The sequence below is a fragment of the Balaenoptera musculus genome, chromosome 14 (assembly GCF_009873245.2).
Source record: "Balaenoptera musculus isolate JJ_BM4_2016_0621 chromosome 14, mBalMus1.pri.v3, whole genome shotgun sequence".
In the NCBI taxonomy this organism is placed as follows: domain Eukaryota; kingdom Metazoa; phylum Chordata; class Mammalia; order Artiodactyla; family Balaenopteridae; genus Balaenoptera; species Balaenoptera musculus.
The window spans coordinates 12,286,651-12,301,568 of record NC_045798.1 but is presented as its reverse complement, the minus strand read 5'-3'; the positions used below and the strand labels follow the sequence as shown (position 1 = coordinate 12,301,568).

The 14,918-nt window shown below is 49.1% G+C and overlaps 1 protein-coding gene across 7 annotated transcripts in view; it reads right to left on the bottom strand.

Moving 5' to 3' along the window:
- FBXO21 (F-box protein 21) overlaps nucleotides 1–589 on the bottom strand; it is a 48,545-nt gene extending 47,956 nt beyond the window's left edge. For 2 of the 7 annotated variants that reach the window (XR_005022581.1, XM_036874283.1), the window contains exon 1: nucleotides 306–588. Coding sequence is in view for 6 of the 7 variants with exons in the window: in XM_036874283.1 (XP_036730178.1) it covers nucleotides 306–544 (239 nt within the window). In the remaining variant the exon portion in view is untranslated. Of the gene's footprint in view, nucleotides 1–305 lie in introns of all 7 variants that reach the window. The other 5 variants (XM_036874285.1, XM_036874286.1, XM_036874287.1 and 2 more) reach the window with 4 other exon arrangements.
- Between the last annotated feature and the right edge of the window lie 14,329 nt (nucleotides 590–14,918).

Genomic DNA, 14,918 nt, shown 5'->3' with positions numbered 1-14,918 from the left:
GAGTCGGGCACAAAAGAAGCGCGCATGATGGATTAGCCGTGATACCACGGTCGTCATCCTTTATGGAGGGCCCGGCTGCTGGGCGCTTCCCAATGCGCAACCTGGACACCGGCGGGTCCCCTTGGCGTGGACCGAGGGGCCGGCGGCCTGGAGGCCTTTGTCTGTCTGTCCGCGGGAAGGGGTCCGGGGGTGGGATGCGGGGGTGGGGTCCGCGCGCGGGCAGGGAGGTGGCGGCTCCGGGCGGCCAGGCCCGGGCCCCGGGGGGCGCAGAGCGGGGGCGCGGGCGGCATGGGCGGCGGGCTCACCTCACCCGGAACTGCTCCTTCCACACCTTCCCGCTACTCTGGCACAGCTCGCGCAGCCGCCGGCAGGTGCTGGAGACGCGGCCGATATCGGCGGCCGTCAGCGAGCCGCTGCACAGGATGTACTCCAGCACCTCGCCGGGCAGGTTGACGAGGCAGCTGAGGCCCGCCGCCTCAGGCGCGGCCTCCTCCGCCAGCGCCGGCACCACTTCCATCGCGCTGTCGACCGCTGCCGCCGCCATCTTGTCCGCGTACCTGGGGCCGCCACGCGCGCGCGCGCGCGCGCGCCAGGACACCCCTCTTCGCTCCGCCCACCCGCCTTGAGGGGTGGGCGCCAGGGCCGCCCCGCCCACGCCCGTGGCCACACCCCCTCGGCCCCAGCTGCTCTCGGAGGGCTGAGCTGTGGCCAAGGGAAGGAAATGCGTTTTGGAAAATAACAGCGCGGTGGGGCCCGGAAGCTGTGAATGGACAATAATAGTGGCATCCATGTTTATTATGTGTGCGGAGCGTTTCCTGTCAATGAGCTCGTCGGCCCTTCCTAATAACCCTATGAACTGTTCTTCTCCCCAAGTTACAGATGGGGAAACTGAGGTTAAGGGAGATAGATGGACTTGTTGGGAGTCCCTTGTCCTAGATTCTAATCCAGATACACTTGACTCCGCTTGACTGTATGCTAAACAGTATGCTGTAATAATAACAAACTTAATATTCATGAGCGGGTGCCCTGCCAAGCACTCTAAATCCGTTCTTCAAGGACGCCTCATCTGAGCCCTCTGCCATAGGTACCATATTTTATATACGTTCTACAGATAAGGAAAACCTGGCTCATAAAGGTGGGAGTCACTAGTTGAAAGTCACAGAGACAAAAAGTGGTCGAACCTGGATTTGAATCCTCCAAACAGGAGTTCCCATTCACCTGTGGGTGGGCACTCTCTTACCTCCATGCCTGCACCTGTTTATTTTTCCAACTCAGTTTAGTTTCCTGACAGGCCCTGGGCTGTGTGCCTTGGGGATACAGAGGTGAATAAGACAGTGTCCTTGCCTCCCAGGAGCTCAAAGTCCTCACCCCCTCTCCCTCATCCCCACCTCCCGTAATTTACCTTGCCCCCTCCCAAAGTTTCCTGCCTTGGAAAGGGCCAACCATCCCTCCGTTCCTGCAAAACTGGAACCTGCTGCCATCCTTGCGACCTCTCTTTCCCTCACCCTCTGTATCCAAATGCCCCATAGAGGATAACATATCCAAGCCTCCATTTCCACATCTATAAAATGGGGATAACAACAGATCTTCTTATTAAATGAAACAATACATATACATCAGTTCCTGTTGCTGCATAAGAAACAAACACAAAGTCTAGGAGCTGAAAACAACCTTGTTTTTGTGCTCTTGATTTTGTAGGTCAGGAAATGGGGAAGGGCTCAGCCGGGCAACTCTGAATTGGAATCAGGTGGTAGCTCCAGATTCTCTGCAAGCACTGCATGCTTTCAAGATCCCACAGGGCCTGGAAAAAGTGTTGAGATCTTAAAGTGTGCTAGGAAACACTATCTGTATTCAAATGCCCAACAGAGGTTAAGTTCTCTGTGCCTCAGTTTCTTCAGAGAAACTTTTTTGTGGGAACAGGAAAGCAATTCTCTTTTCTAAAAGATCACTCCTAATATTTCTCAAATCTATCTCTTTCTCTGTCTCCTCAGCCACTGTCCCCATCCATGTCTCCAGGGTGGCTCTTACCAGTTCAGGCCTGGCCCTGAGAATGTGAATATCAGCCTTGGTGACACGCAGACCTCGGTAAGGTTTGCAGCCTGTTAAGTGGAAGGCAGACCCCCACAGCTGCACAGGTGGTTGGTAAGACATTCTTATGAACGACTATGGATTTCTTTTCAATGACAAATTAAAATTAAACTCTCCTGCCAATCCAGAAAATCCTCCCCAAACCCTAGGAAAGAAGGAGAACAGTTTTATTGTTGAACAAGCATTAAACTAGATGGTGATGCACATCACAGGTAACCTGCTAATGAGATTACAAAGACAGAGAGAAATCCCACCCTTTTATATACAGCCAAACATTTCATCGCATACATGCTTCTGAGATTAATGGTGGCTTGTAAATTACCATGCACTTAAAAAGTAAGAGGACCTGATCACACTTTCCCTAGTTTATTCTTTCCAAGTTCATCCTAAGGTCACCTGGCAAGTGGGGTACACATTGTACTACCTGACTTTGTCTCAAGGAATAATAAAATTGCTCATCTTTGTGATAAGCTGGTGGTTACAGCCTGAAAGCGAGTGCTCAGACTTCCACATCGCCGGGAGAAAAGGACACTACCTTCCTTGATATTTACATTTCAAAGAGATGGTTCCCAGGCCCTCAAGAGAAACATTTCTGGGCTGTGACATTGGCAAGAGGCTTATTTAGCTTTTGAAAAGATTTGCAAAATGTACGGTAGACATACAGTGGAGTAGTATTCAGCCATAAAAAGGAATGAGGCACTGACACGTGCTACAATATGGATGAACCCTGAGAACATGATAAGTACAAGAAGCCTCACACAAAAGGACAAATATTGTATGATCCCACTTCTATGAAACATCTAGAATAGGCAAATTCATAGAGACAGAATGTAGATTAGAGGTTTACCAGGGGCTGGGAGGGAGGAGGGAATGGGGGGTTACTGCTGAATGTGTACAGAGTTTCTGTTTAGGGTGATGAAAAAGTTCTGGAAAGAGATAGTGGTGACAGTTACACAAGATGAATGCCCTTAATGCCACTGAACCGTATACTTAAAAATATTTAAATCGTAAATTTCCTGTTATGTATAGTTTACCATAGTAAAAAAATAAAAACAGCACCCACAGAAAAGATTTACATCCGTATCAAAGAGACAGAGGAAAGATTTACACATACAGAATTTGTCAAGGAAATACTCTAAGAAAGGAAGGAGGGAATGTGTCTCTTTCCATTTTGGCAACAGGGAAAATTCTAAGTTTTTAAGGTACCCTTTCGCTGAACTGCTGACTGTATTTAACCCAGAGCTGGTCCCCGCTACCTGAGTTCCTATTTAAAATCCCCTAGCAAAAGCCCAAATCCTTGACTACCCAGAGTTCCTCCTGGGTGCCCTCTCCCTGCTGTAGCAAAAGAATAACCCTATCTTTGTGGACCATCGGTGTATTTCTGGTTATCTTTGGCTGGAGGACTTCGACGTTCCTCTCCCATGAGATCGCCACAGTCCAGCTAGAGAGACCATTTCAATCCCCCTCAACATCTTCTATGGCTTTCCTTGTTCTCCAAATAAACAAACACATCCTTTCTCTTCTGATAACAGCCCCTAGACTCTCCCTCCCACCTGCTAATCCAGGGTCACTTTCCTGGAGTGTCTGCAGCTCCCACTCATCCTTTAGGTCTAACTCAAGCACTTGCCTGCAGAAACACACGTCTGCTGACCACAGACTAAGTCTGCTTCTGTCTCTGCCCTTGCAGAACCCCTTTTATTCATTCAGTACACACTCCCAAACTGTCCTAATGCACACCTTGGTGTGATTATCAGATTCACCCACCAGCACGGGCCGATTCAGGCTTCGCGGGGTGTGGACAAAGAATGTTGCCTCCCATTTCAGTAAACAAAGAATGCTGCAGCCTTCAAGCCGTCAGCTGCCCCCGATGGTGCGCCCTGAGGGCAATTCAGGATGGAGAAAAACAGGGTACTGGCCCTACATAGTTAAGATGCCTATCAAAGGAATGATTTTAATAAGCCCAGACTCTTGCATATTTTCATACATAGAAAAGCACTAAAATCATTAACTTGAGATGTCTGTTTTTTTGTGATTAGCAGTAATCTTTTGATGTTTGACTACATGGTTTTGTTATTTTTCAGCAAAAACTCCTGTATATCCTGGCTCCTCCCTTTCCACTTCGGAACAGTTCCCCAGAGCTATCTGAGAGGCTGCCTTCCCGGGCCAGAGCCCTCAGTAAGGTCCCCAAATAAAACATAACTTGAAACTTTTAGGTAGTGTTTCTTTTTGCAGTCAGTAGGGGCCTGAAGCTTTCCTGTTTGGAGGCCCTGTTTTATTTTATTTTTTTTTTGGCCATGCCCTGCAGCTTGCGGGGAACCGGGGATCAAACCCGGGCCCTCGGCAGTGAAAACTTGGAGTCCTAACAATTGGATTGCCAGGGAATTCCCTGGAGGCCCTGTTTTAGAAAAGGAACACACAGGATGAACTTGTAAGTCAACAGGAGGGCATTTATGTAGAATGAGGAAAGAAGGCACCTTGGATGAGGGGCCCAAAGTTTATCATTAATTCGATGATAAACACATTTCTTCCTAGAAGAGGTAACCTCCGTAAGAGCAGGGCCTCTGTCCCATTTTGCTCAAATATTTACTGAAGGTACTGCTAGGGTGTATGAGAAGGCTTTGTGCTATCGCCGCCCAGTCACCCCTGGATGTGTGTGGCTTTTCCCCTCACCCGCCCAAGTCTCCTCAGAGTCACCTAATTGAGGAGGCCCTGCCTGGCCACCTCATTTAAAACCCTCTGTCACTCTGCCCTGCTTTGTTTTTCTCTAAAATTTCTTACCACCATCTAACATACTCTTCAAAAAAAAAAAACACTTATGTCTCTCTCCTTCCAGTAGAATGTGAACTCTACTGGTTGCTCTCCAATGTCTACAAAAGAGCTTGACACATACTAGGTCCTCCTTATATTTCTAATGAATGAGTGAATTAATCCTATGGGTGCAGCGCAATTGAGCTGGATGTATTTTGCATGTGGGGTGGAAGTGTATCTTTGAGGGCCAGAGAGTAGGCTATGGTAGGCTGAATAATGGCTCCCACAGACGTTCACATTCTAATCGCTAGAACCTGTGAATAGGTTACTATGGTGTGTGGGTTTTTTTCCCCCCCAACGTTGCCAAGCGATTCTCCGACACCAGCTGGCTGTCCTACAATTCAACTCAGTGCTGACACCATCTGCCTGATACTCTCGACCAGGAGACAGATCCCACAGGTTAAGGGTTCAGTCCTACCAGACTGCCCCCCCCGGCCCCGCCCACATCAGAAGCCACATTGCAAGTCCGTGTTGTCACCTGTGCTTCTGCCAGTCTGGCTACAGCTCGGAGCTCCCCATGACGCCCCTCCTTGTGTTTGATTAATTTGCTAGAGTGGCTCACGGAACTCAGAGAAATGTTTTGCTTACTAGATTAACAAGTTTACTATAAAAGGTATAACTCGGGAACAGCCGGATGGAAGAGATGCACAGGGCAAGGTATGGGGAAAGGGTGTGGAGCTTCTGTGTTCCCTGAGCCCATCACTCTCCCCAAATATCCACATCTTCACCAACCTGAAAGCTCTCCAAACCCCGTCCTTTTGGGTTTTTACGGAGGCCTCATTCCATAGGAATGATTGATTAAATCACTGGGCATTGGCGATCGATTCAACCTCCAGCCCCTCTCCCCTCCGAGGAGGTCAGAGGCATAGGACTGAAAGTACCAACCCTCTAATCACCTGGTTGGTTCCCCTGGCAACCAGCCCCTTCCTCAGGTGCTTTCCAAAAGTCACTGCAGTAACATAAACTCAGGTGTGGCTGAAAGGGGTTTGTTAATAACAAGACACCTTTGTCACTCTTATCACAGGAGATTCCAAGAATTTTAGGAGTTCTGTGCCAGAAATAGGACCAAGACCAAATATATCTTTCTTATTGTAAACCACAATATCACAGGTATCTTACATGGCAAAAGGGACTTTGCAGATGTAATTACGTTAGAAATCTTGAGATGCAGAGATTATCCTCTACGATCTTGTGGGCTCAATGTAATCACAAGGGTCCTTATAAGAGGAAAACAGGAGAGTCAAAGTCAGAGAGAGGGGATGTGATGATGGATACAGAGGTTGGAGTGATGCTGGGCCGTAAGCCAAGAAATGTGGGCAGCGTCTAAAAGCTGGAAAGCATAAGGAAATGGATTCTTCCCTAGAGCAGTAGCAATAAGAAATCAATACAGATTAAATACAGATTTTACTTTTCTATTGCTGCCATAACAAATTACCACAACTTAGGGGCTTCAAACAACCTAAATGTATGATCTTATGGCTCTGGATGTCAGAAGTCTCAAATGGGTCTTACGAGGCTAAAATCAAGACATCAGGAGAGCTGTGTTGTTCCTTCTGGAGGCCCTGGGTGAAAATCAGTTCTTGGCCTTTCCCAGCTTGTAGAGGCTATTTGAATTCCTTGGCTCATAGCAGCATGAATCCAACCTCTCAGCAATAAAGCAGTATGCCAGGGAGATTTTGTGACTGTTTGTTACTCAGCATTATTGTGGCAATAGGTAACAGTTACATAGAAGCAGGTAAAATGCGCGCGCGCACACACACACACACACACACACACACACACACACACACAAATTGCAAAGCAGTACCTCCACGATGCCAAGCGATTGGTACAGGCAGGAAGTATAGTTGGCGGGTAGAGGAGGGCTTCCCTGAAAAGGCAGTGTTTGAGTCCAGCTCTCAGCAATAGAGGCGGGATCCGTAGAGGTGAGAGGGCAAAGTGGGCTTTCTAGGTAGGGGGTGTGCCAGAAGCAAAGGCCAGCCAGAAGGAAAATAAAAGCTGTGTTTAGAGACCTTGGGGCGAATCAGTGAAGCTTTGCATGGAGCAGTGGCCGAAACAGAAACCCAAAGGCTGCTTGTGGCCAGAGCGAGCACTGAGTGTTGGCCGGAGGGGTTGGTCTTCCCCCTCTGGTCCCTGGCGGCCCCGAATGCCTTTGAGCGAAGGTGAGACGGGCCGAGAGAGATGTTTCTGGAAAGGCAATCTGGGGGCAGCGTGTGCTTTTCAAGGAAGGCGATGCTATTAGCACCAGCTTGGAGGAACATGGAACAGGTGTCTCTCTTCCTGCAGATTTTGCTGGCGGCTCTTCTGCTAATAACTGCATTTCCATTAGCGACTCTTTTTAAAGCCTTCAAAATGAAACCGATTCAATTACTCACTGCGTAATGTTTAATTAATGCCACAGATACTACACCTTGAGTTGATAGTATGTCTCAGAGGCTTTCTCGCATTTAATAGTTTCTTTTCCCCAACACATCCTTATGAGATGTGGGGCTCATCACCCTCGAAGATCTCAAAATTCTTGGAAACAGTAAATTAGTGAGGAGAGAGTGGGGCTCCCAATATCAACTTCCAACCTCGACTCTGAGTTCCAGCTGAGAAAACCAAGATGCCGAGAAGCCAGGAGACCACCCACTCCTGTCCTCCCACCCTGTTCCCAGGTCTAGTAATAATAAAAGACTTGAGACTTAAAAAAAAAATCACTTTACTAATTACTTTGGTTTTAATCTTCTGCTATTTGATTAACTTAATCTTATTTTCCTCCAGAGGCTATTGCTAAAGTGATTTCCTTTTACTGATGTGGGTTAAGCTCTATATTGATTGTAAATACTTTCCCTGTTTTTGCTTCCTTGGCGATTTTGCCAAGGGTACAATGAAAAAAATAAGAAGTACATTTTCACTATTTAACTGACTGCAAAGCCCATATTCTGTAATCTGCAGTGATTCAAAAATCCTTTTTCCCTCCTCCCCTACTTGTTTTCCATCCCCTTCTCCTTTATGATTTGTGGTTGGGAAGGTTCTGTTTTGGTGTAAACTTGGATTTTTCACCTGGTTGCCAGGCAACAGAAGCCACCCCATTCGGGATGCATATAAATGTTAAATTGTCCCCAGCCACGTTTGAGGCCGGGCCTGTCAAAACTCCAGTGTGTGTATGAATCACGTCGTCGGGGAGCTGGTTAAAAACGTGAGCGGTGTCAGACCTTATCCCCAGCGAGCGCTAATGAGCAGGTGTGGGGAGAGGCCAGGACCTGGCTTTTAAAACCAGTGGCCCCCGTGATGGCAGGCGGTCTGGGAAACGCAGTGCCTAAGTATCAATTGACAAATGGCATCAAGATGGGGCTGTTTGGACTTCCCTGGTGGCGCAGTGGTTAAGAATCCGCCTGCCAATGCAGGGGACACGGGTTCGGGCCCTGGTCTGGGAAGATCCCACATGCCGCAGAGCAACTAAGCCTGTGCGCCACAACTACTGAGCCCACGAGCCACAACTAATGAAGCCCACGCGCCTAGAGCCCGTGCTCTGCAACAAGGGAAGCCACCGCAATGAGAGGCCTGCTCACTACAAGGAAGAGTAACCCCCACTCGCTGCAACTAGAGAAAGCCCGCACGCAGCAACGAAGACCCAACGCAACCAAAATAAATAAATAAATAAATAAATTAAAAAAAAAAAAAAAAAAAGAAGGGGCTGTTTGAGCTTCAGTAAGAGAAAAGGGCTGAGAAAGTTGGAAGGAACCAGAGCTAGAACCTTAGTTTACTTGTGTATAGGACTCTTCGATTCTATCCTATTCTATTCCATTCCATTCCATTCTGTTCCATCATGTTATATGTGTGTTGCCTATATTAACTCATTTAATCCTATCGCAATCCAATGAAGTCAAAATGATCACAGCCTATTTTACAGTGAAGAAGTGAAGGTACAGAGAGGTTAGGCAACTTATCCAAAGTTGCACAGCTAGGAAGTAGAGGAGCCAGGATTTGAATTGTGACGGTCTCTTAGCAGCAGCACTGTGTCGACTGGAAAAAAACGCACAACCTGAAAGTTGAGAATTACGTTTTATGTGGAACCTTACTGAGAACTCTAGCCCGGGAAGGCAGCCTCTCAGATAGCTCTGAGGAACTGTTCCAAAGAAGTAAGGGAGCAGCCAGGATATATAGGCGTTTTTGCTGAAAAAAACCCAAACAAACATGTAGTCAAATATCAAAAGATTACTGCTAGTCACACACACACAAAAACCCCCAGCTATCTCAAGTTAATGATTTTAGTGCTTCTCTATGTATGGGAAGATGTAACAGTCTGGGCTTATTGAAATTATTCCTTGGATTTACATCTTAACTATCTAGGGCCGATATCTTGTTTTTCTCCATCCTGACTCCCCTTCCAGGTACGCCATGGGGGATGGGTGGGCTGCAGAGGCCGACGGCTTAATGGCAGGCAACATTAGTTGTTTACCGGAATGGCAGGGAACGTTCTTTGTTTACTGAAATGGCAGACGACATTTTTTTTTTTTTTTTTGGTCCACAACAAGGTGGTGGTTAAAAATTCAGATTCTAGAGCCGGACAGTCTGGACTTAAACTCCGCATCTGACATTTACTGGCCATGTTGACTGGCTGACCTGCTTTCGCCTTAGTTTCCCAGGTTTTAAATTGAGGAGAGCAATGGTAACATGTCAAAGTACTTTTGTAAAGACTGGCATTTGATAACTGTTAGCCATTATCTTAATTCATTTTTGTAGGACAGCGTGGATCCGGGTACTGAAGCATCCCCTGACTCCTGCTTCCTCTCTGATCTGCATCTCATGTTTGAACTTGGGCCTGAGGCTGAACTTGCCCTGATGGGGCAGAGGTGTCAGGAACCGTGTGAAGGGAGTGTTTGCTGTTGGATAAATAACTCTGTAATTTAAAAGGTCGAATATCGAATGGTTTGTGCTTTCTGACCAGGAAATAGGTGTGAGGGTCAAAATGCCCCAGCGTCTAAATGGCCACGCCCAGAAGGGCATGAGAAAGCCCACGCCCCACTTGACCCTTTGATAGTAGCCACTCTGTCAGGGTATTTGGGGTCGGCTCCTCTTCATCTGTCCTTTTAGGGCTTTTGAGGTCTCTGCCTTTTGGAACTGGGTCTGTAGCCAGTCAGGAACTAGGCTCAGGGTCTCAGGGTTGTCGTGCAAGGAAGAAGGGCTGAGGGGGAAGGTGGTCCCGTCTCTTTGGGGGTCCTTTCTAGGGATGCAGCTGTGATGGGGGCAGAGGTGTCAGGGAGGGGGGTGGACACGATGCTAAGACGTGCCCTCCAGATCCATGTCAGGAGTCAACGGCTCTTCCTCTGGATGCTGGGAATGCCCTCATGCCCCTGGGGCTTGGCTTCTGCTGCAGAGAGCGAGGGCTTCTTGTCCCAAATCGGGACAGCTCTGGAAGGCCATTTTCAGAATTCCCTGCAGTGTTGGCTGAAGTTTCTGTTGAGACAACATTGCAGCTCAGGCTTCCCCTCCCGCCTTCCCAAGAGCGCCCCCCGCGCCCCCCTTCAGCCTCCTGCTGCCTCTGTCTCAGACTGGGCTTCCTGGTACCCGGCCCGCTGCAGTGGGCAAAGACATGAGAAATTCCAAGCAAATCAAACAAAAGACCACGGTCAGTCGAGTCAAGTCCACTTTTTAATATTTTGACCATGATGCAAACAGGCATAAATAGACTTTTGTTGAATTCTATCAAATTAGAAGATAAGAATTATACAGAAGAAGAACATGCGGCGAGCACAGCCTGGACAACCTCGCAGAGAGCATGGGGCGGGCGTCAGTCCTTCGAGAAGGTGCTGGAGCGCACGGGACACTTGGCGGAGATTAGCAGCATTGAGAGCTCAGAGGTAGGGGGAGGTCCGAGCTTCTGGCAGCGCGTTCAGTGACAGGTGACACCGGCTTGGCCCACCTCCCTGGCTCCCCAGACCCGGAAGGAACAGAAACCCACCACCACTGGCGCAGCAACGCAGGGCGACCCCCTCCCCGCACCCTGCGCCCCCCAGGTAACCACTGCTGAGCCCGGAGTGGGTCTTACGATCACAACGATGACACGACAACACGGAAAACAGGGTGGAGACGGGGCGGGGGGCACGGGAGGGCGCTGGGCCTCTGTGGGTCTTCATCGGAACTGGATGCCAAGGGCACAGCATCTTATGGAATCGGCGCTGTCATCCTTCTGTCTTGGGCAGGAGTTGGCGGAACCATACTTTTTCATTCCCTCTTGAAATCCTTCAAGTTCTTGGCGGCAGACAATGGAGAGAAAACCATCGGGCTGAGAAATGCTCTGCCTATTCCAGAAGGTGGATGGTGAGAAGGCCTGGGGCAGCCGGTAGAGATTCTGTTGCCCCCAGGGGACATCTGGCAACGTCCGAAGACATAGTTGGTTGTCACGACTTGTGAGGGTGGGGTGGGACTGCTACTGACATCTAGTAGCTGGAGGCCAGGGGTGACACTCAACACCCTACAATGCCCAGGACAGCCCTCACCACGAAGAATTCCCCAGCCCCAAATGCCAACAGTGCTGAGGTTGACGGACCCTGGACCAGAGTCTCCTAGGAGCCGAGTCTGGGCACTTTGATGTCCTGGCGTCACTTTCTAGAAGACTATGGAAAGCTGCATCTTCAGGCAGATCTGTTCCTGCCTGTCAGGGCCACCTGCTTTAAGAACAGGCTCTGCTCTGGACCAGACACGCATGCCCCGCTTGCTCAGACCGTTCAGACGTTCTAGGACACAACAAACTCAGAAACATACCGAGGCGTATTTACTCCCGATCACCTCCCTTGCATGCGGCTCTGACAAGTATTAATAGAGAACAGACCCCACCCACACCCCCAAACAGCCCCTGCTTTCCTGGCGTGAAAGTTTACCTGGGTCTTCGCACCTGAGACACATCATTGTGTCTGTGCCACCAGGCGGGGACCGCCAGGTGGACCGAAGTTGGGGTGGGTGTGGAAGAAAGAGAAGAGGCCAGGCTGGCGTTAGTCCCCAAGGGCCAAATTCAGGTGTGTGGGGACCATCTGTGTTGAGTCCCTGGGGGGCACGGTCACTCCCTCAGCCTCTCAGATCCTTTATCCTCCATCCCAGCTCTTGGCCTGTAATTCTTGAGCCGAATGGCACATTTGGATGCAGGAGAGGGCTGGCAGGAGACAGGGAGTGTGGGCAGGTCCCAAGGGAAGCCCAGATTAATATTTCTTTTTCCTTGTCACCGGCAGACAGTCTCAGATTAACATGCCGATTCAGACAGAAGACTTCGAGGGTAAGGCGGGCACAGTGCCATGCTGGCGATCGGGGGCAGGGGGCGATGGAAATATACAAGGAAACATGGCCGGCTTAAAATCTTAAGTCCATGCTTTTCCTAATGGCATGAATTAAAAGGGCCAGTGCTCTTTTAGTGGTAAGGGGGTCCAGACATCGGCTTGCCCACTCTGGCAGGAACCGTTTGCACCATGATCTGGGTCAGAGAATCTCACCTGTGGCAAACCGACTTAGGGCAAAACCTGACCTCCTTTTGGAAGCCCAAAGCAGGGGGCTGCTGAGAGTGTGTCTGGCAAGAAAATCCCGTGTTCTAAGGCCGATGTCTACTGGCCTGGGGTCAGTTCTCTTTCTGCCCATCTAGGCGTGGCTGGACCTTGGAAGGATCCACCCTGCTGACTCGGGGAGAAGCTGGCTATCATGTCAGTTCCGAAAACTCAGCTTGACTTGGAGCCTGTTTTTTCTCCTGAGACCCATTTCTCAGCCTAGAGGCAACACTCTTGACTCTCCCTTTGTTCTCATCCTCCACAACAGGTGGGAGTCCAGGTCCTGGTAATTCAACCCCCGGAATGTCTTTATCACTACATCTGCCCTTTCCCTCATTCAAGCCTTGGGTTTCTGCAATAACCAACCAATAGTTGAACAGGTCAGCCATCCAGGCTCTGTGCTGTAGCCAGAACATTCTTTTCCAAGCACAACCCAAATCACCTTATTTTCCCCTTTTAAAAGCACTCCTAAGGACTCTGTGTTGCCTACCAAATAAAGTCAAAATCCCTTGACAAAATTCTGTCTGTTCCCTGCCTGTCTCCGCAGTGTACCCCTACCTTCCTCAGCCTTCCAAAGCTGCGCCATGTCTGAAGCCAGCCCCAATTTACCCTGCATGCCCCCTGTCCATGTCTTTCCCCTCTCCCTTCCTCCATCCTGGCAATCTCCTTTCCCCAAACCTGCCGGTGGAATTCCACCCATTGCTCAAACCCCAGACCTGCATGTAGATTCTAAGAATTGTGTCTCTGCATCCCAGATCCTAACCTTCTGTAAGAGAGGAAATGTGTTTTGCTCTGGACACTCCACGGCGCCTTCTGCCTACTGGAGAGGCAAGAAATGATACAGATTAAGTGAAACAAAATTTGATAGCTTATAATGGGCCAGGTACTGTAACTGGGCATTTTATGGGCATTAGCTCATTGAATCCACCTTGTGATACAGGTAGGTATGTAGGCTCGGAAAGGTTAGGTCACCAGCTCACAGCTGTCTACAGAGACAGGGGCAGAGTTAGCATTTGGACTCAGGTCTGCTTCTAAAACTCCATTTTGGTGGGTCTGAAGCAGTCCCCCAAAGCAAAGATACCTGGCTGTCTCACTCCACAGAAACCAAGGGAAAACCTGCATCCTCTCAGGGAGTTTAACGACTTCTGCTTCTTTTGCAACACAAGGTACAGGAATAGAACTCACAGTGACAATAGGTGAACACGACTGTTCCAGCTTTCCTGTGGCAGGGAATGTCTCATCCCTCCTGGCCAAACTCACTTTTGTTAAGTGGAGTTGGAGCTACTGCTGACCAGTTCAAGAGAGCGCAAGAGAAATAAGAGGCCTGCAACTAAGGCGACCCCCGAATGCCCAGGCAACCCTATTTTTGTTTACCTACTGTTACACCAAAATTGGCAGGCTACTGGGACTGAACTACAAACCACCACAAGAGAGCAGCATTTAGCCACCCTGGATCAGAGCTGAACCTGAAATCAGGGCTCCACTCCCTCTGCCTCTTGATAGGTTCATTACAGCGAGGCTTTTGGTATCAGAGATTCTGGCAAATGAGAGAAACACATCAGACCAGTCTCCCGTCCTCCAGCCAGGAGTTATGAAGCAGCTTGTGTTGAGGGTTGAAAGGTGTTTACTTAAAAAAACACAAAATAGTCATTCTCGGGAAGAAAGATGAATCCTGGTGATGCAATCATTTCTTTAGACTCCCTGATAAAGCAAGATGATATTTTTCTCTGTCTGCCTGCTACTAGAAGGGCAGGGCTATATGAAGAAGGTGGCTGGCATGGAATAAGTGCTCGTAAGTATTTATTTGGCGATGCAAAAGCATTCATGCCTAAAGCTTGATTTGGAAAGGGGAGCACTGATTAATTCCTCTATGATGGAGGTTGGACACAGTGGTTCAGTCCCTGGGGAGCTAGTGACATCTTAGGAGGTATCTCCAAAAGGCTCAAAGGGTTGGAAAGGAAGCCTCTGGGAGGAGAGCTACTGGCCAGAATCATGTTTGCAGGAAAGAAAGGGTTTAGCATGGGCTTCCCTCCTGGTCAGAGAGGGTCGGCCAAGCATGCCAAGGGCTTGGTCTCTGTGCCATGGAAGCCTGAGCAGGAGGAAACAGGATTAAAGGCAGGCAGGGAAATCATAACTGGCACGAAGGCAAACTCCAAGTGCCAGGGATGCGATACCAGCGGGGGCTGCCGGGAAGGGTGGAAAAAGGCGACATAGAGTTTGCCCTTTGTCTTTAAGAGTCTCTAAGGTTGTCCTCTCCTGGGGACACCTCTTTGGCACCCCCTATCTTAAGGCCCTTCCAGAGAGAGCCAGGGCTCTCTCCCTTTGGCAGACCTCCAAACTGAGCATCAAGAAAGAAATGCCCGTGTGCTGTACAGAAAGAAAAAGCTGTCTTTCCATCAGACAAGACAAAACGAAACAAGACGGAAGATCAGAACTGGCTGATTGCTTGCCTTTCAACACTGGGAAAGCAGTTCCTGGGGGGTCAATGGAACTTCTTGGCTCTCT